Here is a 26,274-nt window from a genome sequence, read left to right on the forward strand (position 1 = left end):
CCACCTCGGTGTTTCCTATTCTGGCAGGCCAAGGTGGCCCCCGTGCCCACTGACGCCTGGGTCTCGGGGGTCTCTAGAGTCTCTAAAGGGGCACGCCAGGAACATCTGGGGAGCTCCCACCCAGTGATTCGCGTGGCCCGAGGGCCCCGCCCCTACCTCTGCACCAGAGGCTGCGTAGGAACATTGCCTCTGACTTCCGTTCACCAGGGTTAAGAAGTTACTGAAGTTTAAGACGACAACAGAACACTTCCTGCCCCCTCAACGGTGAGGGAAACCTGCCTTGGCCAGAGCGCAGTTACATGTGGAGGCTGATTCTGCACCGGGGTTGCTGATAGCGCCGGTCCCAGGCGCAGTTTTGTCTGTTGTGAGAGTTGGGAGTGGCCTCCCTCGCACACCTGTTCTAAGGGCCCCGGGAACCCCACTGCACACGACGTCTGACGCTCTACTTTACCGAAAGACAGTGTGGTTTCCCGAGCTGCCGCTCGCACATCCTCCAGGTCAGATTGGCACAGGCTGGCGATCTGATCGATGCTCTCAACGCCCTGTTTGACGTTAGGAGCAAAAGGGTCCATTAAGCCCACAGGACGTTTTCAATAGCAGGTAGAATCTACTTTTCTCAGCCCTGCAGGACCAGCCCTAGAATGGTCTCTGGGCCTCCTCAGCCCCTTCCTTTTTGTGCAGTTCCAGGTTTCTTACGTGGCCGCAGGTTCATCAGAGGTACCTTTGGACTTGGAAAGCGTCTCACCTCTACAGTCCTCTGACATCTGCGAGCGAGCCAGGCCATTAGCAGAGCCTGTCTTTATGGCTGCCTTCTAAAAGGAGACCTCTTTCCTTCTGGACCTTCCCGCCTCCCCCCCCTGCTCTCCTAACCCCACCCGCCAGGGCAGCCTGTGCCAGGAGGCTCCCATTCAGCCGGGTGTCCAGGGGCTGCTCTCTCCTAGAGGCCACGGACCACTGTGCACTGCAGCGCCCTCTGCCGGCTCCCCACCCTCTTGCTGGTTTTCTGATTCTATCCAGGTGCGTCTCCCTGAATTTCCCAGAGTGAATGGGGTGAGTTCAGTCTGTACTGCACTTTTATCTAGCAAATGGACAATGATGTTTTAAAACAAGAATCCCAAATGCAGATAAGGTTGAAGTGGGCACCTCACATTTATGGGAGTGTAGGCGGGTGGGTTGTATCAGGAGTCTCAAAAAGTTCATTTTCTCAGGCCCTGGGTAACAGTTGGGGAGGTTCTATTCTAGCCCAAGGAACTATCCAGAACAGCATATGTTTTTAAAAAAGTTTTATGCACAGAGATGCTCATGACATTTATGATCAAAAAAGTAGATTTAAAATACCCAGATGTTCTACAATATGAGAATGGGTGAGCAGGCTAAATTATACACTGGATAGACCCTTCATGAGGAATTCTAAAGCTCTGCCGGTCTAACACAGTTCTCATTTTGTTCACTGTTTTTAAACCACGTTTGATATGACCAACAATCTCAAATGTGCACACACCCACAAACAAATATACCAGAATGTCAACGGTGGTTTCTGCTTCGTACCTGGGTGATGAATAACTTTCCTTTACATCTCTGTATTTCACGCTTTTTCTTTTTTACAGTGAGCTCGTTGCAGTTTGAAATTTTTCAGTTGTGAGTTTTAAAGCATGTCATTCAAGAGCTGAGAAGTAAATCCCTGGGGCCCCTGCGTGTTCACCCAGAGCCGGAGCGGACGCTAAGTACTGCCCGGGGCCCGGTGCTGCCACTGAGGGCTGCTCCTTGGAACCCACTCGTTCAGGTGTTTTGCTGGCAGCGATTTCTTTTTCTCTTTTTTTGGTGCCAGTGGAATCACGGTGAAGTTAACTAACGTTAACATTAACCACAAGCAGTTTCTCTGTCGGTCACTGGTGGGGAGACAGGACACTCACCTTTAGCTGCTTGAGCGCCAGGCACGCGGCCTGCTGGAGCTTGGGGTCGTTCTGTGTCAGGGCGTCCGTGTAGAAGAGCAGCGCCTAGGAAGTGAGGTGGCCGTGAAGGGAGGGGTGGGGGTCAGACTGGCGCTGGGCCAGCCATCCTCCCGATGCTGTGACAGCAAGGCAAACGCTGCCAACCTTCTAGACAAGTTCGGGACATGGGCCGTTACCCTTGGCACCAGCTGTATACAGTCACAAGATCTATGCTCTGGTGTTTATCCCTAAAAACTGATCCCTGAGCTGATAAAATGAAGAAAGCTCTTTTTGTCTAATGATGTTTCAGAAATACATTCTGAAACTGCTGTCTATAAAAGGCTAAATCAGAGAGATCGCATGTCCAGCTGGGAACAACAGAATTGAAGGTACAGGGGTCGTCCGCATGGGCCGAAAACAGGCAGGGCTGCTGCCTCTTCCAGTCACAGCTCTGGCCCTGTCCTCTGAAGTCACTTCACCTCTCAGCCTAACTTGACTCAGCTGAAAATGAAGCTGCCACTTGTGTCACAGCTTGTCACGAGGATTAGTTAGAAAGCGAACAGGTGTGCGCCGGCCCACAGGAGAGGCTGCTGATCAGCTGTGAGGGGAGACCCCAGGAGTGGGTCACACCTTCGGCACGAGGGTGACAAGGGGGAAGGGCCCAGGCACAGAGTCGGCTCCAAGGGACCTGTGCCCAGAGCCAAACAAGAGAATGGCCGGCCTTCCATCCGCAGGTGGCTCTTTCTAAAGAGAACTGTCTGGTGGGAAGATGAGACTGACCCGACACTGCTGCTCCCCACATGGGGCACCGGGGAGACGTGTCTGCCCACCCTCTCTAACCCGGAGGTACCAGGGCCATCACAGCTCTGACCCCCCATCCCAATCCGAGGCCACTTCTGTCACCTTTTTTACAGTATTAAAAGGTACACACAGTCTATACCCCCCCCCAAAACCAAAATAAACCTGAATCAGGGAAGCCTTTAAATCCACCAATTTTCAGAAACTATAGAAGACAGAGAAACACGTTAAACTACATCGTACTGTCAGCAAAGTCTAGATACTACAGGATGACCCGGTATCTTCGAGAAATGAATTGCAAGGGAAGATAGAGATAGTAAACTTCAGATTAAATGAAAATTGGGAGACATCAGCCAGTCACACGCGTGCACCTTATGTAGGTCCCAGTTTAACAGAAAACCCAAATAAAACACTTAGGACACTTGACACCTGGAAATTTGAGCATTAGATATATTGAAGAATTAATTATTAATTTTTTAGATGTAATAATGGAATTATAATTTTTGAAAGAATTCTTATCTTTTGACACATAAGTCAGATGTCTGGGATTGCTTCAAAATACAGTGGGGGAATGGCGTGGGGAGGCCAGGACAGGCCGTGGGTTGACAGTGGTTGGGCTTGGCTGACAGGTGCATGTGGATTCATTATATTCTGTCTACTTTTGCGTGTGTCCAAAAGTGCAAGTAGATTTAAAAAACAACCACAAAGTAAATACATGTGTTCCAAGAAGGACTGTTAGCAATGTAAGCGGAGAGTTCCTCTCCAGTTTGGAGCTGAGACAAGGGTGCAGCCTCAGTGTCACCTTCCTGCCTCAGAGTCAGGTGCCTTACACGTACAATAGTCACAGGCCAAGAACCAAAAAGGCAAAGGAGTCTAGTCTGTTGGTTTGCAAATGAACCGAACACCAGGAACAGTTACCAGCTAAGCCACAAACATTCATTGAAACTAAATGAAGATGACCATCAAAACTAAGAAGAACATTCGACATGCAAGTGAGATCTCAGATCCCAAACACATGTCACTTCAGGAACGCCGAGACAGGTGGTAGGCTTGCAGTGTGCACGTGTGTGAGCCTCGGGTGGCCTGGCAACACCAGCCCCCCAGGCCCCTCCAGAATATCTCCCAGCCAGTGCAGCCCGGTCGCTCCCTCCTTTGTACCTCTCTGTGACAGAACGCCTGCCTCCCCCAGCTCACACCCCTGCAGCCAGGGGGCTGCCTCCTGCCCCCAGCACGGTACCTTTTCCCGGAAGCTTCTGTTCCCGGCCGCCCTGGCCAGGCGCGCGCTGGCTGCCCTGCACACCCGTGGGGGCCCGTCCAGCTGGAGCAGCGCCCAGGCTCTTAAGGTCTGGGGCAGGGGCTGGAGCTGGCCCAGCCGCTTTCCCTGCAGCTTCCGGACCGCCTTGGCCTGCCCCGCACAGCACAGCTCCTCAATGAGCGTCACTGGAAGACAGGACAGGGGAGGAAGGGGCCCAGGTCTGCCGGGCTGGAACTGGGCAGTACAGCTGCAGGTTTGTGTGGCCACTGCCATTAGCCCCGAGCAGGCAGAATGATCACCAAGGCCCAGTCTGGTTTTTTGACCTCCTAGAATCTCTAAGGAAAGCTTTCTAGCAAGGGGTCAAATACACCCTGAAAACTAAAACCGCAACCCATACTTGAGGGACTCCGGCCAGCTGAGATCACCCTCCCAACCTAGCTCTGACCTCTGCCTTTCCCTGGAGCTAGCTTCACCCCATAGGTTGAATGCCGAATCGCATCAAATCTAGGTTCTCAACAGCTGGAGGGGAAAGATGCAGGGCTCTGAGAAACTGGGACTAAGAGGGCTCCACGGATACTCCTCTGCCATAAATGTCGCTTGGAGGGTACCTGCCACCGCCCCAGCCCTACCTTCCTTGGTGAGCTGGGTGAGGTGCTTCTCCAGGTCGGAGACGTTCTGCCTCTGCAGGTAGCTGTGAAACTGGAACCAGGTGACAGTCTGTTCTTCTGGGAGCGTGGCCCCAGGGAGCAGCCCGCCGCAGCTGACCACCTGCTCCAGGAACCTGCGGCACACTGGCCAGGGCGGGGGGAGTGTGAGGAGAAACCAAGACCTCGGCCCTTGGAGCTTTATGGAGAAACAGCTCTCCAATGGCACGTGGGAGGGTGTCCCCACCGCACCTCCTGTGTCCCTGAGGGGGGAGTGTGCTCCAGCTGGAGTCCACAGGCCCCAAGTCAGCTGCTCCTGGGGGTATCTCAGTGCCCTGGGCCCCGCACCACACCTGAATCTGATCCCAGAGGCAGGGCCTGGGAATATGCATGTCAACTGTCTGTCACCCTTCACTTAACAGAGAAAAATGCTACAGCTCTGGGTTCTGGGGCAGGGTCCAGCCAATATTTCAAGATGTCCTTGTCAGGCCTTGCTGTCACCTTCCCATAAGTTTCTCTCATCACCCCTTAAGAGCCCTGGAGGGGGACATGGGGTCTGTTCCCAGAAAGATGCCCCAACCCACTGATGTGTGTGTGCAGCTTCGGGGTCTCACGGGCTGCCCGTTAGTCTGTCTGGGGAGGCCCTTTCTCCCCCCAGTAAAAGGAAGATGACTAATCTGGCCGAGAATATCTTCCCTTCGCTGCCACGAAGACAGGGCTGGAGCAAGGCCTGTTGTGACAATCCCAAAGGCCCCGGGGGCCGGGCTGGGGAGGAAAGCTACCTATTTCCAGTTGTCCTGGGTATTTCCCTCTGACTCTGTGCAGGAACATTTTCTTGAGCTGGTCCAGTAGCGTCGTTGCAGGGCAGGACAGGACCCCGCCAGGCCCCGTGCACCCCCTCCACAGCTGCAGGCACCCCTTCCTCCGCGAGGCCTGCGGAATGACTGAGCGCCCGGGTTCAGGGTCTGAACGGGGAAGGGAGGCCACGAGGAGCCCGAAGATTTCCCTCCACTGGGGCCTGAGAGGTCGGGATGCGGTGCAGGGTCCCGCCCCTGCATTCCCGCGTGACATGGGTCACTATCCCTCCCCTCCTCCCAACAGCCCTGGGAGCGGCCATTGTCACCAGCCTCCTTTTGACAAGGAACCTAGGCTTTTGAGAGGAGAGGTCCTGGGGGGCAGAGGCTGGACTGGGTTCACAGCTACTGCTTACTGGGGTGCGTGCTCTATACCTTGAACTGGCCTGGGATTACCTCTCTGAGCCCCGTGCACTGCCCCCCCCATACAGATGGGGCGGCTGAGGCTCAGAGAGGTGAGTCGTTTGCCCAGAGTCACACAGCCAGCTGAAGAGCAGGTGCCGGTGCCTCCAAGGCTGCCCACCTCCCTCGCCTCCCCCGCGCAGCGCGTGCCACCGCCCCACTCAGCTCCAGCTAACTCTGGGTGTCAGGAGGGAGGTGAGGTCCCCTGGGCTTTGTCCCCCGGGCTTTGTTCCGCATTACTGCCTGCCATGCACAGGAGCAGCCCACGGGGGGCGGGCCGTTACTCACTCTCTTCAATGGATGCTGCCTTGCTGACCTTCTCAAAGTCAAGGACAGAAAGCGTCTCCAGAACCTGCTTTTGCTGCGCCACTTCCTCCAGGAGGCGTTCCTGCACCATCCTTGACAAATTGGGGGAGGCCAGTTTCTGGGAAGCAGCCCACAGTGCTCCAGGTTAGCAGGGAACACGCCCTCTGAGGTCATTCGTCATCACTGTGGCTCCCTGCCCTATGCCCATCCCTTCTGTCCCCATGGTGGTTATCATCTGGGATTGCCCCTTCACCAAGGTGGCTGAGCTGCAAGGGCCCACCTTTGCCACTGGAGGGGTCAGCCTGCCTGAAAGTGGAGCCAACCCATGTTGCAAAGCAGAGCTGAGAGGGAGAGACCCAGTCCTGATGGCATTTGAACCCCTGGATCCAGCTGGGCCTGAAGCCCGCCTCTGAGCCTTTCAGTGCCATGAGCCAATACATTTTCCTTTTGGTCAAGCCAGTTTGCATTAGGGTTCTGGCTTCTACAAGTGAGAGTCACAGCCACAGCCTTTGGCTCCAGGCTTGGGCTGCATCGGCCACGTGACTATTCACCCAGACCCTGGCCTGCCCCTTCCACGGGGGACAGCCTTGGTCTCCCTGGCTCTCAGGGTGTGGGCCTCACCCTCACTGTGCCTCCCACCCCCTGCGACATGAGACTTGACACACAGGACTCCCCGCCCCAGCCCAGCCCCCCAGCCACCTGCAGCAGAGCTTTGCAGACGTGCAGGTGGGCCGTGAGCAGCATGTCCAGCTCAGTGGCGCCGGCTGTGAGATCCCTGGATGACGCTGTCAGTGATGGCGGTGGGGGTGGCGTCCTGTCCTTTCTGAGGTGGATTGAGAAGAACCGAGTGACCATCCGGTTAGCAGTTCAGCTCCCTGTGAGGGTGGAGGAAGCCCTCCCCCCGAGAGCTCTGGACCAGGGAGGCCAACTCCAGGTCCCAAGTAGTCAAACTGAGGAGAAAACTAAGAGAAAAGGAAAAGGAGCAAAAGGCGGCAACGCTGAGAACAGGTGCCGGGGTGGCGTGAGCCCAGGGCAGGGGGTGGGACGCAGCTTTCCAGGGTAGCCGGTCTGGAGTCAGAAGACTGAGGTTCTAACTAATGCCAGCTCTGCGGCTCCGGACAAGTCTGCCTCCCCAAGGGTCTGTTTACTCATCTGCAAAATGGGGACAGGAAGCCCAGGCTCGGCCCAGGAGGGCCCCTCTCACTGTCCCCCGGCACGGTGGCAGTGGCAGCTGAGGGCTCGCAGCAATTCAGGAAAGGTGGAGGTGACGCTTGGATGAGGCTGGAGAGAGCATGCCCTCCCCGTGGGATTGAGAGAGACGAGAAGTGTAAGGAATTTAGACTTTATGGTGTTCTCTCCTGCTGAGACTTGGGGACAGGAGGGGTCCTCATGACGGGCACGTGGGGCTGCCTAACCGCCAAGGAAGCTCGCGTCGGGGCCAGGCAGCGGGACAGGGAACAGAGTATCGGGTACCGCACCACCTTGGTGAGGTGGGGGCCAAAGAGCTTCCACGGTGTACTCAGTTGGGTTTCTGTTTTTCCCTTCGTTTCAGACAGGGTCTCACTGTCACCCAGGCGGGAGTGCAGTGGCTTGGTCACAGCTCACTGCAGCCTTGAACTCCTGGGCTCAAGCGATCCTCTGCCTCAGCCTCCCGAGTGGCTGGGACTACAGGTGTGCCACGACACCGGGCTATCTTCCCAGTTTTTGTAGAGACGGGGGTCTCACTCTTGCTCAGGCTGGTCCCAAACTCCCGGCCTCAAGCGATCCTCCTGCCTTGGCCTCCCAAAGTGCTAGGATTACAGGCGTGAGCCACCGCACCCAGCCTTTGATCATTATTTTTTAAGATTTAAAAAATAGTAATAAAAGCCCATTCCTTGGAACAGAAAGCTCAGGCGGGGTTTCTCATTCACCCGGCGGTCGCCGAGGCTCTGCGCCAGGCAGCGGGCGCGGGACGGGTGCGGGGGCAGCACGACGAATGATCAGAATAAGTAAGAGTCAGGACGAGGGTGACGGGAGAAACAGACCAGGAGGCCGGTGGGGAGCACGGAGCTGAGGTGACACAGAGGGAGTGCTGGTCACCGTGGGAGGGGGTGCACTCACCCGGGACCCTGGGAGCCCCCAGACAGGGACAGCCCGTCGGGGGCGAAGTCGGCGCTGAGGAAGGCGAAGCTCTCCAGGACGCAGGCCGCCAGGCTCTCGGCCGACGCGTGCTCCCGCCGGGCTCCCCGGGGCTGCGGGCGAGCGGCCGGGCCTGAGGGCGGTGCCGGGCCCCACGCACCAGGCCAGGCCCCTGGCCACGGCCCTCACCGCAGGCCTGGACGGTGTCACGGTCACAAGCCCCAATCCCACGCACCGTCCCTCAGCACAAGCCCAGCCACCGGGCCACGACGGGCACAGGGCATGGTGCTCCCCAAGGTCCCTCCTGAATGACCCGTGACAAGATGTGGAGCAAAATCTTGAGGAAGACAGATCTGAAAAGCCTCCCCCGAGTCCCAGACACCTGTGGGGACGAGGCAAATGACAGGAACGTGTGAGCAGTCCAGGCAGGGGCCACGGGAAGCCGGGGAGACGGCTCCCCAAAGAGGCAGAGCCGCGGTCTCTCCAGCACTTGGGAACGTGGGCCAGTGTGGCCAGATGGCTCAGTTGTCTAACAAAATCTAAACATCTGGAATTTTATGGGAAACCTCCCAGGTTTTAAATATGGACAAATTCCAAATTATTTTAAAAATCTGGAATAGGTCAGGCCAACATATCTCTGGGAGGCTCAAACACTCGCAGGTCTCCCCGGGGAACGTGGAAGGAGAGATTTGTGTCACCCTCTGAGACAGAGGAAGGGAGCCTGCTACAGCCACTGCCACTGCCAAGTCATTAGAGCCTCCTGGTGACGGCTCCCTTCCTGGAGGTTTCTGTCTTCTTGTCCCCAGCGCCTGGCCGTCTCCAGGGCTGGTTTCCCTGCACACCCAGGCGTCGTCCCACACAAACCACACCCAGGGTACAGCCAGGCAGAGGCTGCAGACCAAAATGGGGATCCCCAAAGTACAGCCCAAAGAGAAAACCTCGAGCAACAGAGAATCATATGGCTACTTGCAGAGATTTCACTTTCTGATAGAGCCAAAGTGTATATATATGTGTGCATATATATATATACACATACATGCATATAGACAGTTGATTCTCATTGTTCAAGGTAGTTTTATCTTATAAAGTCACAGCAATAAAACAATTAGCAAATGCTGAACCATTGCTCCTAAGGGAAATACTGGGTTAGGTTCCTGTGAACCCCTGGTCACACCATTTTTATCAAGGCGATCAACTTAATGCAGCTTGTATGCGTGTCTCTGTTCAAAGACACCTTATTTAGTAGGTATTGCTGATTCATTAACATCGAGCTCACGGCCAGCAGCACCACCACTAATGCCCATTTAACACACGGGCTTTCCTCGTAAGGCACATCGCAGCCCTGTCATACTTGGGAACACCAGCCAGCGCTATACTGGGCATTTGGACACTGAAACCGTCAACAAAAAGCACAAGCATTTGAAAAACGTGGCACTAAGTAGACCCCGGATAGGACACTTGTTGACGGCACGAGAGCTGAAACAAAAGGGCAGAACGTCTCCTCCAACCTCGGCTGGGAATGTGCCCATCAGGTGACTCAAACCTTTTGCCGTTCTGCAAGTCCCCAAAAATGACTCTGGAAGTGCCTCGAGTACTGATTTGGGGCCACAAATTTTAGCAAGTAGGTAAATTCAGAAACACGGAATAGTGAGGGTGAATAATGAGGGTCAACTGTGCATGTGTGTAGATACAGGCACTCACACATTTATACACATAGAAACGGTCTCTCTACAAAAATCAAACTAAAAGCCAGGCTCTATAATCATTTCTATTGTTCTGACTAGGTCTGCCAAAAAAAGAAAAAGTTCCTCAAGATGTTCAAAATTATGGTATTACTTTCAGATTTTTATGTAAAGCGAGTATCATTTTTCAAAATGCAGGTGTGCCACAGAAGTCACGGGCGTGCTGACCCAAATCGCTCTGTGTGAAAAGGCTGTTAAAAAGTACAAAAAAGATGACATTATTTCTTCAATTTTCTCCCTGAAATTTCCAGGCAGATCTTTTTGGAAGACCATGGCAGTGGTAACAGCAAACATTTTTAAAAAGTTACTGGCTATAAAAAGGAGAAATTAAACTTTTTTTCACCTGTGCCGATTTGTAACGTTGGGGATGAAACAGTCACAGCTCATGTTGGAAGAGAGCTGTTCGCTCTCTCAGTGCCAGTGCGTGTCTCGCACAAGAGAGTGGTGTCATAGATTAATTGCTACATCAGTACATTTTATGTACGTTTAAATTTATGTAAACAAAAAAGTCAAATAGAAGAATCCACCCAGGTCCACATCTCTGAGAGCCACCTGCCACCTGAGCCCTCCTGTGAGCTGAGAACGGGCCCAGGTGAGAGCCGGGACGAGAAGGGTCAGTGTGGGGTGCGTGGCTGAGGCAGGCAACTGCGTGGGGACTTCCACGAAGCCAGCTCTGACCCTGAGGACACTGTAGGTTTGGGTTCTTAATGCCAAGCCGCAGCCCCACCCGTCCAGGTCAGAAGATGTGAGATGTAATCCCGGCCTCCTCCTATGATCCTCCCAGCCCGACGAGGGCTCTTGTCACCCCCACTTATACTACGAGGAAACCAAGCCTCAGGGAGACATCGCCCACCTGGGTCATGCAGGGGTGAGCCCTGATGCCAGCCCAGGCTGCCTGGCCCCCCCAAATCCCCCCTCCCAGCTGTCATGCCATCAGCAAAGCAGGGCCCGCCGCCCGTGAGGGGTGGCTGTACCTTCAGCCGGTCCCTGAAGCTGAGGACCTGGTACTCCAGCTCCCGGAGCTGGGGCTGGGCAGTGTCCGCGGACCTCAGTGACTCCAGGACCTCCTGCAGAGGCCTCTCCAGGGCCACGCCAGGCCCATCCGCTCTGTCCTCAGTTTCTTCTTCATCTTGGCCTTTCTGGCTACTCGAGATCGTGCAGGTGTGGAACAGGGGGCCCCGTGGCAGGTCGGGGCTCTCCACCCCGAAGTTCCTCCAGCCAGGCCGCTCCACAAATGCGCTTCCTGCCAGGTGGGCCATGTCTGGCAGGAGGCCCGGGGACGGGGGTTCCTCCTGGGCCTCCTCTTCAATGGAGGCATCGGGGCCGGTGGCCAAGGGCAGGAAGCCCACGTCTGAGGTGGACGCCGACGTGCTGGTCTCCGTGTCTCGGGGGTCCTCGGAGCTGAAGGAGTCCATCTCGGGCAGCTCCTGACTCTGACTCCTCAGGCCCGGACCCCGAAGGTCACCGTCAGACAGGTAGCTGAGGATGGAGGTGGCCCTCGGCCCACCTAGCAGCAAGGCCTGCTGCGCTGGCTGCCGCAGGACAGACTGGAGAGAGGGGACACAGGAGCAGCCTCACCAGCCACCCCAGGGACTGTGTGAGCCCCCAGCGGGGCTTCCCTGCCAGACTCGTGCTCTGCACACCCTCGCTCTGGGGGTGACAGAGCTCTGCCAAGGCGGCCTGTATCCCAGGGGCAAGGTAGGACCCTGTCCTCCTCTCCACGCTTGTCCCTTGTCACCCCTCTACCTCCTTTCCACCCTCAGCAGTCTTGTTTCTCACTCATTTCTACCACGGGGCCTTTGCACTGGCTGTGCTCTGCCTGGAACGTTCTTCCCCACATGCCTTCATGGCTGGTGCCCTCACCTCCTCACGTCCTTACTCAGGCGTCACCCATTTCCTGGGAACTCTTCCCTGGACACCCTCTTTCAAGTGGGAACCCCCGCCTGGCCCTAGAAGCCCCCCTGTTCCTGCCCTTTCCCACGGTCCTCGCATCCCTCAGGCTGGCTGCGCGGTTCTCCGACTTTGATGTATTTCCGCCCGTGGAATTTCGGCTCCCTGAGGGCACAGTCCTCGCCTGGCACACGGCAGAGCCTGGCACGTAGTTTTGAACGAAGCGAACCAATGAGGGGCCTGACGCATGCAGTGGGCTCGTCATCACAAAGATGGCGGCAGCTGTCGTCACGCATCCTGGCCTTACCTGCCCTGCTTCAGGGCCTCCACGTCAGGCCTCACTGACCCGCCCCACACCCCACGAGGGTGGCACCGTTCTAGCCTTGAAGGGTTGGTTCTCAGGCCACACTGGCGGGGAGTCCGCTGCCAGGATCCGAATCCCTCGCCATGCCCTTCCCAGCCCCTCGTCTCCGGACCAGTCATGGTGGATCATGTTCCTACAGTCTGTTGCTATCAAGCGTTCTTTTAAGCACTTCCCATTTATTAACTCACTCAACGCTCACAATACCCCCATAAGGGCCATACTGTTATTCTCACCTCTGATACAGAAATTAAAGTCCAGAGAGGCTGAGTGACTTGCCCAAGGTCACACAGCAGGTGAGAGGCAAAGGCAGGACTTGATCTCAGGCTGTCTGGCTGCAGAGCCCATGCTCTTGGCCATAGATGATTTTTAACCCAAGTATGCTGGGCCCCACCATGCCGGACAAGAAAGCTCCCTCTGCCTCCGCAAGTCGGGGGGCTCACGTGAAGCCACCTTCCCTACTGAAGGCCTAGAGGGTGACAGGAGGTTTGTCCACCTCAGCATCCCCCTCCCCCTGGCTGGACAGGGTGTGCCTGGATTTTGTCCCTACTCTTGGGGCTCCTTACTGCAAATGAGTCCGGCACCCCCACCTCCAGAGCAGCCTCCACGTGCCCATCCACACACCTTAGGGGCCAGCTCCCAGCAGCACCCCAGGACCCTCGCTGGGGCACCGACTTTCAGAGACACTTGCACTCACATAGGACGATTTGCGACAAGGCTGTTTATTGCCCTGTCATTGGTGATAGCGAACAAAACAGAAACCACCTCTGTGTCTCGTTAAAGTACAGTACAGCCAAGCGTGGACTGCGACACAGTGTCAGCAAGGAATGGACCAGCCCTCTGGGAAGCGAGGGAACAATCTCCAATATGTCACTAGGTTTCAAAGGCCACTATGCAACAGAAGATGGAAGAGAACGTGCATTTGCTCGTAGATGGCACAGAGCATCTCTGGGAGGGTGTGGGAGAAATTGACAACAGGAGTTGGCTCTAAGGAAGGGACCCTGGAAATCACGGGAAAGAGAGATGTCCTCCTGCACGCTATGCCAAGTACCACCACTGGAAACACACATCAAGCTTAACACAGGTAAAACGAGGCCACGGCCATGGCTGGGGTGGAGAGAGCCCATTCCAGGTGTCCCCAAGAAGCAGCCAAGCCCAGGACCCAGTCTAGGACAGAGGGGCCTGCAGCAAAGTACAGAAAACCACCCAGGATGACCCCAAGGGAGGCTGAGCCGGAGGCTGGCGACACCTGGGGGCGCCGGACTGCTCGGCCCAGCCCACACCCCAGCATGGCCACGGCACCCCTGCCCCGGGAGGGGCCTCACTCACCAGGTAGTATCTCTCCCGGAAGCTGGGGGTGCTCGGGGGTGTCCAGCTGTACAAGGAGCCCTTCCTGCTGCCCACAGAAAACTTGCCCGTGGGGCTGGGCGACACCAGGAGGCTCTCGGTATCAAACGGGCTGGAGGAGAGAACAGACGGCCAGGATGTCACCAGTGCCCGGAGGCCATCTCAGGCTCAGACGGGCCCCAGGGGCGTCTGCGGTTTGGGGCAGTTGTCTTCATCTTACAAAACAGTGACAGGTTTCCTTAGCACATATGGTGTGCAAAGAGCTCTAGTAAATTCTCTATGGGAATCCTTCTTTTTATCCTCATGACAACACTCTATGGCTGGGGAATTATTAATATTTACAGGGGAGGAAACAAAGGCTCCGAAAGATAAGTAACTCGGTTAGGCCAGTGTCAGCCAATCACAGCACAGGCCTGAACTCACACCCAGATTCTCTCACCCCAAAGCCTTAAAGTTCACCTCGAAGTGCAGCTTACGCTCCAAACGTCACTGCGCTTGACGGACTCTAGGGAACGGAGGCTTGGGGAGCGCCAATGCCTTGCTCGGTCCCATGGTCCCAACTCCCTTGGACACATTCTCAGGCTCCCACTGCCCCGAGGGCCCTCAGCCAGATGGTGAGGGACAGTCATTGGCCACCACACGTGAGCGATACCCTCCCCCCAGCCTTTAAGGGCCCCTTTGAGAAGCTCAGCAGGCCAGCTGGGGACACTTAGTTCTGCCATTTTCTGGTAAACCATGCCAGACCCGTCATCTGTGACAGGGGCACGTGCAGAAGAACACGTGTGACAAGCACATACAGGTTGGGTGGGAACCCGAGGTGAGTGTGTGGAAGCAATGTGGCAAGTGACGCTCCCCTGGCCCCCGCCCAGCCCTGGCCTTGGAGCAGGTGGGTCCTGGTAGCCCCTCCCTAGCCCCACCCCCCACCCCCAAAACAACCTGCTCACTGCGTTGGCACAAAGACCTAGCTCTCAGGCCACAGGGCGAAGCTCAGAGGCACTGCGGGCACCTTGTCGGAGCCCTCCTCTCTTCCCGGGCACCTGTAGACCAGCGGGACCCCAGACTCCTTGGACTTGCCCGGCCTTGCCCACGGCCCCATACCCTTGAGGGTCTCCCGGGCAAGCTGTGTTTGCAGCCCCGCCAGCCAGGCGGCACCCTGAGTTGCAGGTGGGTACGCACCCAAACTCAGCTAGCTCACAGGGGGACAGAGCAGCAGCTCTGGCGACCCCTGGACTCTGATGCCCACCCCAGGGAGAAAGGAGAAAGACCAGCCCCAACTGGCCAGAGTGAGCCCAGGACGGAGACGCCTGCCCGGGAAAGAGGAGGGAGCTCCCTGGACAGGCGCAGCTCATTCGGAAGCAGGAGCTCTGGCAAGCAGCGACCTCAGTCAGGGCTGGACGGAGCCTGGCCCAGGGCAGGATGTTCCCAGGACATCAAACATCGGCCTCTGGGTCTGCAGCCCAGAGGGGGATTCGAGGAATCAGAACTTCGAGGGGTGGGCAGGGCTGCCCCTCGCTGGGAAGGCGTGGGCCTCCATGGCTGGGGGCGGAAGCGAGGGCAGGGGTGCCCGGTGACCGGGGAGCGTGGGGCCAGGTGGGGTCGGGCAGGCTGACCGGGGAGGGCCGCAGGGCTGGCCCGACTCACTTCCACAGCACCTCCAGCTGCAGCTTGATGGTGCCCAGCTCCGTGATGTCCACCACGATGACCTGCGGCCGCGTGGTGAAGAAGTCGGCGACGTCGCAGGTGACCGCGCCCACGGCCAGCGAGCTCAGGCCCCGCAGCTCGGTCACCTGGGGGTGGGGGCTGGAGGGTGGTGTCTGAGCCGAGCACCGTGGCACCCCAGCCCCGCCCCAGGCCTCCCCCAACCTTGATGTCGAAGTTCTCGTGCAGGGTGGGGATGAAGGCCTTCTCCTCCTCGTCCCAGGTCTGGCTGTCGTCCGACTCGATCCTGCCCTTGAGCTTCCAGCGCTGGCGGCCCAGGCGCATGAGCACCTGCGGGGGAGCGGAAGAGAGGGGCCGTCAGCGCCCCAGGTGGGCACCCCCCTTGCCACCTGCCCAGGGCCCTCCCTGCCAGGCAGAACCCCAGCCACGACCCGGGTTCCCAGCAGCTCCAGAGGGTGGCCATACCTCATACTGGTCTCCGGGACACAGGCGTGCGTAGCCCACCAAGCCTGGAACACAGAGATGAGCCGATTTCCCCTCTGCCTCCTCTGCAGATCATAGGCCCTCACGGGGTGGATCCCCCCAAGTGCAGGATTTCACTCTGTCACCCAGGCTAGAGGGCAGTGGCCTCATCATATCTCACAACAACCTCAATCTCCTGGGCTCAAACGACCCTCCTGCCTCAGCCTCCCGAGCAGCTGGGATTACAGGCATGTGCCACCACACCTGGCTACTTTTTAACATATTTTATAGAGATGGGGTCTCCCGATGTCAAGACCCAGACTGGTCTTGAACTCCTGGGCTCAAGCGATCCTCCTGTCTTAACCTCCCAAAGTGCTGGGATTGCAGGTGTGAGCCACCGTGCCTGGCCCCGAGTGTAGGTTTTCAGTTTGGGGGGAGGAGATGGCAGGGATAAGCCATCACCATGGAAATGGACAGGAGGGTGCCTGGGCCTCATGGCTGAGGCTCAGAGAGGAATGGGACTTGCCTGAAGTCACATGTCACACGAGTACAAAAGCTTGGGCTGGGATTCTGGCCAACACCCCCTATCCCCAGCACAGGGCCCCCAAGAAGGCCTGACGCCCCATCCAAATTGGTCTCCGCCACACCCTCCCCCCAGGCCCAGTTACCTTTCATCCTGACGTGGAACTCGCCCAGGTGAACCTCCAGGGCGCCTTCAATCAGCCACATGTCCTGCAAAGCCCCCGCAGGTGGGCTCAGCTGGCTGCTGGGGGCTAGGCCACGGGGCCAGCAAGCATCCTGCAGCCAGAGGCCACAGGCAGAGCCACGGGTCCTCCAGGCCCCGCTGGCCTGCCCCACGCTCTCCCCGCACGGTGCCCGGCCCACCTCGGTGCACTCGTGCAGGCTGCGGCCCAGCTCCTGCAGGCTCTCGCGGGAGGCCCGGCTCGGCGGGCCCCTGGAGAAGGCCTGCTGCATGTTGGAGGCCCCGTCGCGCAGGCGGCACTGGATGCAGTAGCCTTCGTAGAGCTCGTCCACCTGCAGCGGGCGCACAGGCTGGTGGCGCTGTGCCGAGAGGCGGGTCCCACGCCTGCCTGCCGACCTCTGCCCCTCTGGGACAGGCCACCCCTGAGCGACGTCCAGCCCAGCCCCTGGCGGGGGTCACCACCCTGCGCTGTCCCACTCGCAGCACTCTCACCTCCCCACCCCCGTGAGCACGAGCCCACCGGGCAGGGACACGGCTGCCTCCTCCGCTCTGCACCCAGCACCTGGCAGCGACTGGCACCCAGTCGGTACACAATAAAAACAAGTGAAAGACACCAGTGTGTCACCTCCCCTCTCTCTGCCCAATTTGTCAACTGTACAACAGGAGATGGTTTTGTGATGCTCGCCCACCCCTGGGGGACTAAAGCAGGACTGTGAATGGGTTCACAGACACAGAGCTTAAGGGCCCTGCTGTGTGTCCCTGGGCAGATCCTCGCTCTTCTCTGGACCTCTGCTTCCCCATCTGTACAGTGGGGTGGGGTGGGGTGGGGTGGGGGACTCACCCTTCCCAGCCCTCTACGGTTGAGCATGGGGTCTTTCTGCATAAACCAAGGGAACAGCCCGCACAGTCCTGGGGGAGCCCAGACACCCCCCAGCTCCCACCTCAGGGCTGAGCCCTGCAGTCCTTTGACCGTCCCCAGGCTCAGCTTTGCTCCCTCCCGCTGCCCCTGCACCCCAAGTCCCTTCCCCGTTCTCAGAGGGAGCCTCCCTGGGCCGCCAACCCAGCTGAGGCCCTGCAAGCTGAGACCGCCCCACCCCGAGACACCCCAGGAGCCGGCTGACCTTGCTGATGTGAAACTCCATCTTCCGAATGTGCCTTTCCACAGAGCGCATTTGCTTCTCCCGGAAAAAGGGAAGATGCTTTAAAAGTAGCCTGGGCCCCGGCCGGGCCCCCCACCCTCCCGCAGGTCCTACGCAGAGAACTGAGCTCAATGGGGCCAGCCCTCAGCATCCGTGAGAGCAGCTCAGCGCTGAGCCTCAGTTTTCCCATGTGTAAAATGGGGGGAAACCCGGGTGTTTCCCACATGCAGTGCAGACACTGTGCTTGTCCAGCCAGGCCCCGCCCACCCTGCTCCCCACACGCGGACTCACCTTGTCCAGGTCGTAATAGAAAGCCTGCAGGGAGGAAGGGGGGCAGTGTCAGAGCCCCGATGCTTCTCCAAGGCCCACAAGGCTACATCCCCGGGCACCCAAGCTCAGAGTCAGAGGATGACGAGCCGGAGCCTGCAGCCAGCCCTGCTCCCCTCTCTGAGGTCTGCAGAGGTGGGCTGTGTCCAGGCCAAGGAGGCAGAGGGATTAAACACCACGTGCACTTCGCGGGGGGCACTTCTAGGTCTGACTCTGCCGTTTCCCAGCTGTGTGTCTCAGGGCAGGTCACTCAGCCTCTCTGAGCCTCCATTTCCTCACATAAAAGGGGGTTAGTGATCGCACCTACCCACAGGGCTGTAGTGAGTAAAGGGCACAGCAGGTGCTGTACGAAACTGAACCCTGAGACTTGATTGCTCAAGGGGTGGCTTCTGCAGTGACCAGAAGAACTCGAGCGTGGGGGAGGGGAAGCAGCCGGCACCACCCCAGCTCAGCCTTAGGGAACAGTGAGCTCCCGAGTCTGGCCAGCAGGGGCCAGGGTGTGACCGACAGAAAAAGAGCATGTGGCTGGGAGCAGGCAGACCTTTCTGTAAAGGACCAGAAAGTCAAGACTTTAGGCTTAGGTGGGCCACGTAGCCTCTGTTGTGACAACTGTGCCACTATCGCATGAAAGCAGCTGTAGACAATGATACAAATGAGCAGATGTGACCAATAAACACTTAAAAAAAAAAAACAAAAGCAGGCTGTTTGCCAGCGTGGATCAGAGTCACTACCTGTGAGTCCCGGGGGGATCCTGTGAGGCGGGCGATGCACTGGGGTGAGACATGGGGGGCCCTAAACTGGGATTTCATTTCATAAGACAACTACTGGCCCCAAACTTCCATATGCATTTCCTGACTATATGACCAGGGAGAAAAACATGCAAAGATAAGTGCAAAGTTATCCTCGAGGGTTAAACAAGGTGGGAGGGGGTAAGTGTCAGTCGAGAGGGAAAGAAGGATCGACTCCCCGAAAAGCCTGTTTTCCCACGTCTGTATTTATGTGAGATCCTGAAATTAAAACTCCACTTAAGAAGAAACAGGAAAGATCCCAAGCCTTCGAAAGGAAGGGTGAGCGCCCAGCAGCTTCTTGGAAACAGATGTCTGGTTAAATGGGAAGCAGCAGCGTCCAGGGTGGCAGGACCCCACGTGAGCATCTCGTGTGGCTTCAGTGCAGTCACCCGTCCCTGGCCTCAGTGTGCCCATCCATGAAATAGGAGCAGCTAAAACATACACAGATTCACACACTCGCCTACCTTGGAGTTACTTCCAGAACCAGGAGACAGGGGAGAGGGACGCTGTGGGGAGGACCTGTGCCCGTGTGAGGGGCGGGTGCCGGGAACTGGGGTGGGGTCTTGGCAGCACTTCCTCCCCCAACCTGCTGCTGCCCGATGGCCCCCTCCCATGGAGGGCGAGGCACGGCTGAGCCTGCCAGGCCTCCCCCTGCCCTGCCGGCTGGCACACGCGGGGCTGGGGCCCTTCCTCTCCCGCCCGGCCTATCCCAGGCCTCCTCCGCGGGAGCCAGGACACAGAGGTGGCAGCTGCTGCTCTGACAGAAACTCATCTCCCCTCCCCGTTTTCCAGCCCCGCAGTCGGGCTGGTGGCCTGCACCGCACCTGGGAGCCCGGGAGGAGGGACGCTGGGACCACTGGCGGGGAGGAGAATCCCGCAGCACCAGAGCCTCTTGCGTTTGTTTCCAAAGACTCAACCGTGAAGGGTAGGTGGGGTGGGTGGGCACAGAAGAAGGGGCACTTCCCAGACTGGAAAGAGAGACCCTCCTGGCCCAGGGGACACAGGCCCCGGAGCAGCAGGACTCTGGCAGTGTGACCAGGTAAAGGACAGGCAACCCAGTTAAATTTAAATTTCTGATAAACAAATAACTATTTTAGGATGAGCATGTCCCAAAGGTCACATGGGATATATTTATACTGAACAATTATTTGTTATTTATCTAAAAGTCAATTTAACCAGATATTGCTTTTCTGTTTGTTTTCCTTTCGGTTTTGGGTTTTTGCTAACTATGGCTCTGCTAAGACGGGGGCCAAAGCCCAGAGCAGGCGAGCCTCGGGCTGGGCAGGGCCTGGGTCGGCCTCAAAGGCGCTGCCCTGGTGACCGCAGGAAAACCGCCAAGCAGCTGGACATGGGGAGGCACTCAGGCTCGATCAAGGACGGTGTCAGGGGCCACTGTGACACACCTGAGAGTTGACACCTTTCCTGGCATCACATGAGGTGCCCCAATTCCAGGGCACCCCAGTAGCCAAGGTCTATCAAATAGGACCCTCTAGAACATGCACCTCTACACACTTGCCTACCCTACGGTCGCTTCTAGAACCAAGAGAGAACGTGAGGTGTGTGCGTGACCTGCTGTACCTGCCTGTGAGCCTAAATTCATCGGGGTCAAGTCAAGCGAACCCGGCATAAAAGAGTCTGTTCCGTGAGCCTCGCGGTTCCTAGACAGAGTCACACCCGAGGGCGAGGGAGGGTCCCCGGCTGCCTGGGCGGGAGGGGCGGGAGGGCTCTCACCAGCCTGGAATTCCGCCGGGTGTCCTTGTGGCGTCCAGACAGGTAATCGAGCTCGGCCTGCTGGACACACAGATATTCCCTGCAAAGAGAATGGGGAAGAGTTTTAAATTGGAAAGGAACAAGGAAAGGAAGAGAGGCAGGCCAGGTGGCCCGTGTCCCAGCGTGGACAGCAGCCACAGTTCCCAGCGAGGCTCAGAGGACACCTGGTGGCTCCCTCCCGCTGAGGGCCGCGTGCCCAGCACCGCACCAAGTAGGTTACAAGGAAGTTCTTGGTTAATTCCCAAGCCCCACAAGTAGGTTCTACTGTTATTATACACATTTTATTTTTTTTTTTAATTTTGATTATTTTTTTTTTTAAGAGATGAGGTCTCGCTACATTGCCCAGGCTGGTCTTGAACTCAAATGACCCATGCGTTCTGCAGACAGGCAAACTGACCCTGGAAGGCAGCAGGTGACGAGGCCCAGGTCGTGGGGCAGGAGCGAGGCTGAACCCAGGTCTGAAACCACGCCGTGGCCTCCGGGAGCCGAAATCCTCACCCCTGTGTTATGCCCTTTCCAAAGCCGGGGCCCGGCCCTGGGGGAGGGCAGCGTAGCCCGCCTCCCTCAAAGTCAAGGGTCTGGACTCGGGGGCCCACCCTGCTCCATCGTGGACCTGCTAAGTCACCCCAGGAAGGTCACTCACCCTCTCTAGGCCTCACTTACGCCCCTCAGATGTGGCAGAGGCAGCTCTCGGCAGGCTGCCACTCGCCCAGGGGCTGGCTCCCCAGGGAGGAGGTGCCACTGGCCCCAGACACACGTCTCAAACATGCCACCCTTAGGGGACATCGGAAGCTGTTGTGGGAGACGAGCCCCCTGGGGTAAGGCCTCTCCCCTCCACCCACACCCAGCTCCCACTCTGTCTCCAGCGCTGGGCAGAGCGGGACAGCGAGGGTCACGGGAGGAGGGTGAGGGACGCTGGTGGTGTGGGGAGGTGACATCTGCCCTGAGCCCAGGTGACACAACAGAGCAGCTCAGCGTTGGTCCAGAGTCGATTTGGTGGCTTTTAATCCCACTCCCCGTTTACTGGCTGTGGGATCCTAGGCAAATTGCTTCCCATCTTTGGGACTCAGTTTCCGTGTCTGGAAAGGGCAGGTAAGGGGATCCCTTAGGGTTCTTGAGGGAGCCAAGAACACGATCAGTATAAACCACCAAGCATGTCGTGTGCTGCTGTCAGGAATTAGCGAGAGGGAGAGCAGGACCGCTGGGAGGCTGAGGAGCCGCAGTCCGTTTGGCAGACGCTGCCGGCTGCACTGGAGAAATGGAGCCGCCCCGGCCCCCGACTCCGCACTGCCCCCGGAAGCTGTCTGGCAGGAGCCAAGGCGCAGACACAGGAAGGAAGATGGCACTTGGTGATGACACACAGCCAAGCCACAGTGGGAACAGGGAGTGAGTCATGAAAGAAAAGTCTGGAGAGGCTGAGGGTCAGAAAAGACCCTGAATGCCCTCCCAAGGGCAGTAGGGAGCCATGGAAGAGACTTGAGCAGGGGAGGGCCTGGCAGGGTGGAGAAGGGAAAGGGCTTGGGGGCAGCGGCTACGAGAGCAGCAGGGAGCGGCACATCTCTTCATTACCTCTCTTGGTAGCACCCAGCGCCAGAAGCTGTTTATCGATTACGTTATTGATCATGTTCCTTCTTCATCGCCATCTGCTCCTCTGCACCGGGAGCACCACAAGACCAGAGTCCTCCCGCCCTATTCGCTGCCGGTCCCCAGCGCCCAAAGACCAGGCTGAGCGCGTGGCTGCACCCCCACATGCTTGTTGATGAAACCAATGACCAGGAGCTCCCTCTGCCACCTCGACAGACGGACCCGCCCGCGCTCCCCAGGAAGAAGCAGAGGGAGGCAGGCGAGGCAGAAGGACGCGCTGTTTAAAGGCGGCACACGGCCCTCCTTACTTGAGGCCTCTCTTCAGCGCTTCAAAGATCTTCTTCACCTGCTGGGGCTTGGGGTCCGAGCAGACCCACCCCTTCCGCAGCGTGCCGTACGTCTTGGAGGATTTTGCAGGCATTCGTGACCTCACGGAGTTCCTGTCGATGGACTTTCTGTGAGAAGGGGTGCAGGGGAGGAGAGGTCAGAGCAGGGCTCCGGCCAAGCCCTCCCCAGGGGCGGGCACTTTGGGAACAGTGATCAGAGCCCCAGGGAGTCAGGAGACCTGGAGTCCTGCCCGCATCTCCACCAGGCTGTGTGGTCTCAAGACAGTTGTTGAAACTCTCTGGGCTTCACTTCCCGCCTCTGTAAAATGAGAGGCCTGGATTTGAGGATTAAAATAAAAACCTGGTATCAGAAATAAACTTACAGTGAGGATATAATCAAGCAGCCCAAATGCCGACACTCTCTGCTCAGCATGCTCGGCCTGTGCAGGCAAAGCTGTGTGGGAGGCCACATGGTAGCCCTGTGGTTTACCCATGGGATGGGCTTTACCTGCCCAGCATCCATCCCCCTCCCTGTGGGGCATCTCCCCAGCTCTGCTGCTGATACTTGTGGTTTGCGGGGTACAGGCAGCCTGACACAGCAACACACACACATTCCCACGTGGACACGCACACACAGGCATTCTGAGGCAGACCCACGTCCCAGGCCTGCGTTAGTGAACACATTCTGCTCCTGTGGCCAAGAAGAGGCACGAGGCACAAGTCTAGCCAGTAACCACCAGAATTCACAGGAGGGAGAAGGGTTTTTTCCACTAGCATTGCCCACCTGGGAACACACACCTGGAACTTCCAGCTTCCTCTTTTTGCCACCACGTGGGGAGAATGGAGCCAACAGAGAGACACAGATCAAATCTCTGTTACAGTGAGTTCCTGGATCCAGCTATGCCTGAAGCGGAACCTGCTGGCGGACTTCGCAGTTACATGAGCCGGCTGGCTCTTTTTTGCTGAAGCCAGTTGGAAATGGGAATGTGTACTGCATGAGCCTAAGGACTGTCCTCCAGCAGTGATAGCTGGGTCCCTCAACCTTAAAGACACAGCAGTATCTCAGGACCGATTACAGTGGCACAGGGTTGGGCACCCTTGTCACAGCACAGAGCTGGTTTCTTTGGCATCTAGGCCTCCCTCTCAGGATCCTGCAGCTCGCCCGCTAGGCTGAGGACCAGGCTGCTCATGCAGCCTTTGCTCATTAGAGGTATTAAAGCCCACCCAGCCCTCTGAAGGCACGAGCTATGACTTTGTGACTCGATTCTCACAGAAGAGACACGGGTGGAAAGTGACTCTTAGAACCTCCAAGTCAATTGTTAAAGGGGAGATGCTAGCACTTCTCTCCGACTCCTCCTCTTCCCAGGGGCAGGAACAAGAATGCTCTGGAAGCCGGCTTCAACCACGTGGACAAGGGCCCCCCGCCACCCAACGTGGAGATGGCAGAGCAAGCAGAGAGGAGGAATATGGCCCTGAACAGCCTTGTGGGGGGAGACACCGCCCCGCCCCGCCCGCCCACTGGCTCGGGACTGCTGAGAGAGGGATGACACCTTACTTAAGTGCCTGCATTTGGGGGGTTCTTTTGTCAAAGCAACTTCACCTCTGCACTAACACACTACCCAAGCCTCAGTTTTTTCATCTGTAAAATGGAGGGAACAATAAAACCTACACCAGAGGGTGGCGCCGAGAATTCTATCAGATGCCAAGCCAAATGTCTGACACAAAGGCAGTATTGTTACAATAATCACATCTTATCTGTCACTGTCCCCTGGGTCCCTCCCCGCCTGCAGAATAGTAGGTGCTCGTTAAATACTAAGCTAAGACTAATGGGGAAGCACAGCACCCCCAGGGAGTGGGAGAACAGAGATCCCGGCCTCGGGGCGCTCAGCTCTCTCTGGCAGGCAGAGCAGGACAGCGGGTTTACCCCCAGGATTCCCAGTTAGGGGACAGAGGGAGCGAGGGCAGAAGGGGGAGCCGTACAGTCTGAGTGGGCAGAAGGGGAAGCTTTTACCAAAGCAGAGCTGGGGGGCTGCCAAAAGCCCGGACCTAGAGCCTCTCCAGCTTTGGGGACCCAGGATGGCAGGGGTAGAAGAGGGTCGGCTCCCAGAGAAAGTCGCCACCTGCACCTGCCTTCTCAGTGAGAACTGACGTCCCTACAGGGCAGAGAGGTCAATCTCAGGCCACGGCTGCAGGAACCACCGACACCATGCGCCAGGGGCCTGGGAGCTGGGTGAGAACACACCGCAGGTCCACCCTGAGCGCCCGCTGTCGCCAGGTGCTCGCTAAGGGCTTCATAGAAATATCTCAGTCAGCCTTCACAACCACCCTATGAGGCAGGCATTTTTTTAAAACACATTGCCAAGTAGGGAAACTGAGGCTCAGATAAGCAACTTGTCCAAGAAATAGCTTGTCTGTGCAAACTCACACGTGTGCAAACCCAGGATCTCGAGAACCCAGCTTGGAGCAGGGTGCAGAAGTCTCCCAGGGTGTTCAGAAACACCTGGAGGACTCGACCGACTCAGATCGCCGGCCCCGCCGCCCCCAGACCTGGGGTGGGCCTGAGAACATGCAGCTCTGACACGTTCCCGGGTACTGTCACTGCTGCTGGGGCACGGACCACACTGAGAACTCCCCACTGTGCTTCACTGGTGAGGTGTCCCCCCGACAAGGAGGCCCGGCTCTGAGGACTCCTCGGAGCCCTTTGGAGTCGACTGCACTTTTGAGGTCTAAAGTCAAGGGCAAGGGACTCGTTCAACCACACACCCCCACAGAGCAGGCTCCTCCCAAGTCGGGTGCCGCGATGGGAGCCGAGGGGCCTGGGTCCCACCCTCAGGTGCACAGGGAGAGGCAGAGGAGCACGGTTGCAGAGCCAGGCAGGGGACAAGCAGGACAAGCTCAAGCTCCTTTGCTGGCCCTGAGAAAAGGGCCATGGGCCACCACCCTCGCCTGGCCCCCAAGAAGTCCAGCGGGCGGCCAGGCCGTATTTCCAGCTGGGCCAGATACTGCACATTCCACACACGCACGTGGGCACCCGCTGTTGACTCAACGTGGGAGCTGTCCGGGCCGCCCCTGCTGACGGGGACCAAGCCCCTGGAGTGGCTGTGCACCACGGCTGCACAGCCGAATCACAGACCACACCAGAGGGTCTGGAACCCCGCCCTGGACCCTCAGGGACCTCGCTGAGCTAGAGCCCATACTGTCTGGTGGTTAGGATGCAAGTTCCGGGTCAGCCCATGTTCAAACTCCAACCCCAGCAGTCAGTCCCCGGCACTTCACCTACCTAAGCCTCAGTTTCTTCGTCTGTAAAAGGGGGACAATAAGAGTGCCTGCCCCCACGGAGCTGTCATGAGATAGTATACGTTTGTTAAATGAATGACTGCGTGTCTACTGTACACTAGTTACCATTCTAGAGGCTGGGGACAGAGCAGTAACCAAAACAGACAAAAGCCCTGCCCCCGTGAGCTGACAGGCCAGCTGGGAGAGACTATGGTAAGTGGTAACCAGTATATGTGCCATTACAGACGCTGGGGTTTATGTCTGACTCCCCCACTTACAAGCTGTGTGACCTCTCTGTGCCCCAATGGTCTCATCTGTGAAATGGGGTCCAGGGCAAGGTTACACAGTTTAATAGATATACAGGACTTCAAGCAGCACCTGGCAGAGTAAGTGCCATATATATGTGGAAGCTAAATAAGTTTTTTAAAAAGAAGAAAAAATCAGATAACACCAAGTGCCAAGGAGAAAAATCCAGTATCCAGTGGGAGGGGAAGGTCATGGATTTAAATAGGCGGACAGGAAGGCTCCTCCAAGCGGGGAGCGCAAAGGCAGGCTGGCAGGCAGCTCTGGGGTGAGGCTGCAGGTGCCCCCT

The 26,274-nt window shown here is 57.5% G+C and overlaps 1 protein-coding gene across 1 annotated transcript in view; it reads right to left on the reverse strand.

Annotated features, from left to right (window-relative positions):
* The window catches only part of RIPOR3 (RIPOR family member 3), a 71,682-nt gene that overhangs the window by 1,243 nt on the left and 44,165 nt on the right, over positions 1-26,274 (reverse strand). The window contains exons 3-21 of the mRNA XM_045529260.1: positions 22,389-22,535; positions 20,458-20,536; positions 17,903-17,926; positions 17,594-17,647; positions 16,655-16,804; positions 16,438-16,501; positions 15,773-15,816; positions 15,512-15,637; positions 15,290-15,435; positions 13,631-13,760; positions 11,025-11,597; positions 8,291-8,421; positions 6,890-7,013; positions 6,173-6,308; positions 5,411-5,572; positions 4,614-4,775; positions 3,967-4,169; positions 1,914-1,997; positions 452-542 (exon numbers count right to left, since the gene is read on the reverse strand). Of these exons, the coding sequence (XP_045385216.1) occupies positions 452-542; positions 1,914-1,997; positions 3,967-4,169; positions 4,614-4,775; positions 5,411-5,572; positions 6,173-6,308; positions 6,890-7,013; positions 8,291-8,421; positions 11,025-11,597; positions 13,631-13,760; positions 15,290-15,435; positions 15,512-15,637; positions 15,773-15,816; positions 16,438-16,501; positions 16,655-16,804; positions 17,594-17,647; positions 17,903-17,926; positions 20,458-20,536; positions 22,389-22,535 (2,630 nt within the window). The remainder of the gene's footprint in view (positions 1-451; positions 543-1,913; positions 1,998-3,966; positions 4,170-4,613; positions 4,776-5,410; positions 5,573-6,172; positions 6,309-6,889; positions 7,014-8,290; positions 8,422-11,024; positions 11,598-13,630; positions 13,761-15,289; positions 15,436-15,511; positions 15,638-15,772; positions 15,817-16,437; positions 16,502-16,654; positions 16,805-17,593; positions 17,648-17,902; positions 17,927-20,457; positions 20,537-22,388; positions 22,536-26,274) is intronic.

The sequence above is a fragment of the Lemur catta genome, chromosome 17 (assembly GCF_020740605.2).
Source record: "Lemur catta isolate mLemCat1 chromosome 17, mLemCat1.pri, whole genome shotgun sequence".
NCBI classification, from domain to species: Eukaryota; Metazoa; Chordata; class Mammalia; order Primates; family Lemuridae; genus Lemur; species Lemur catta.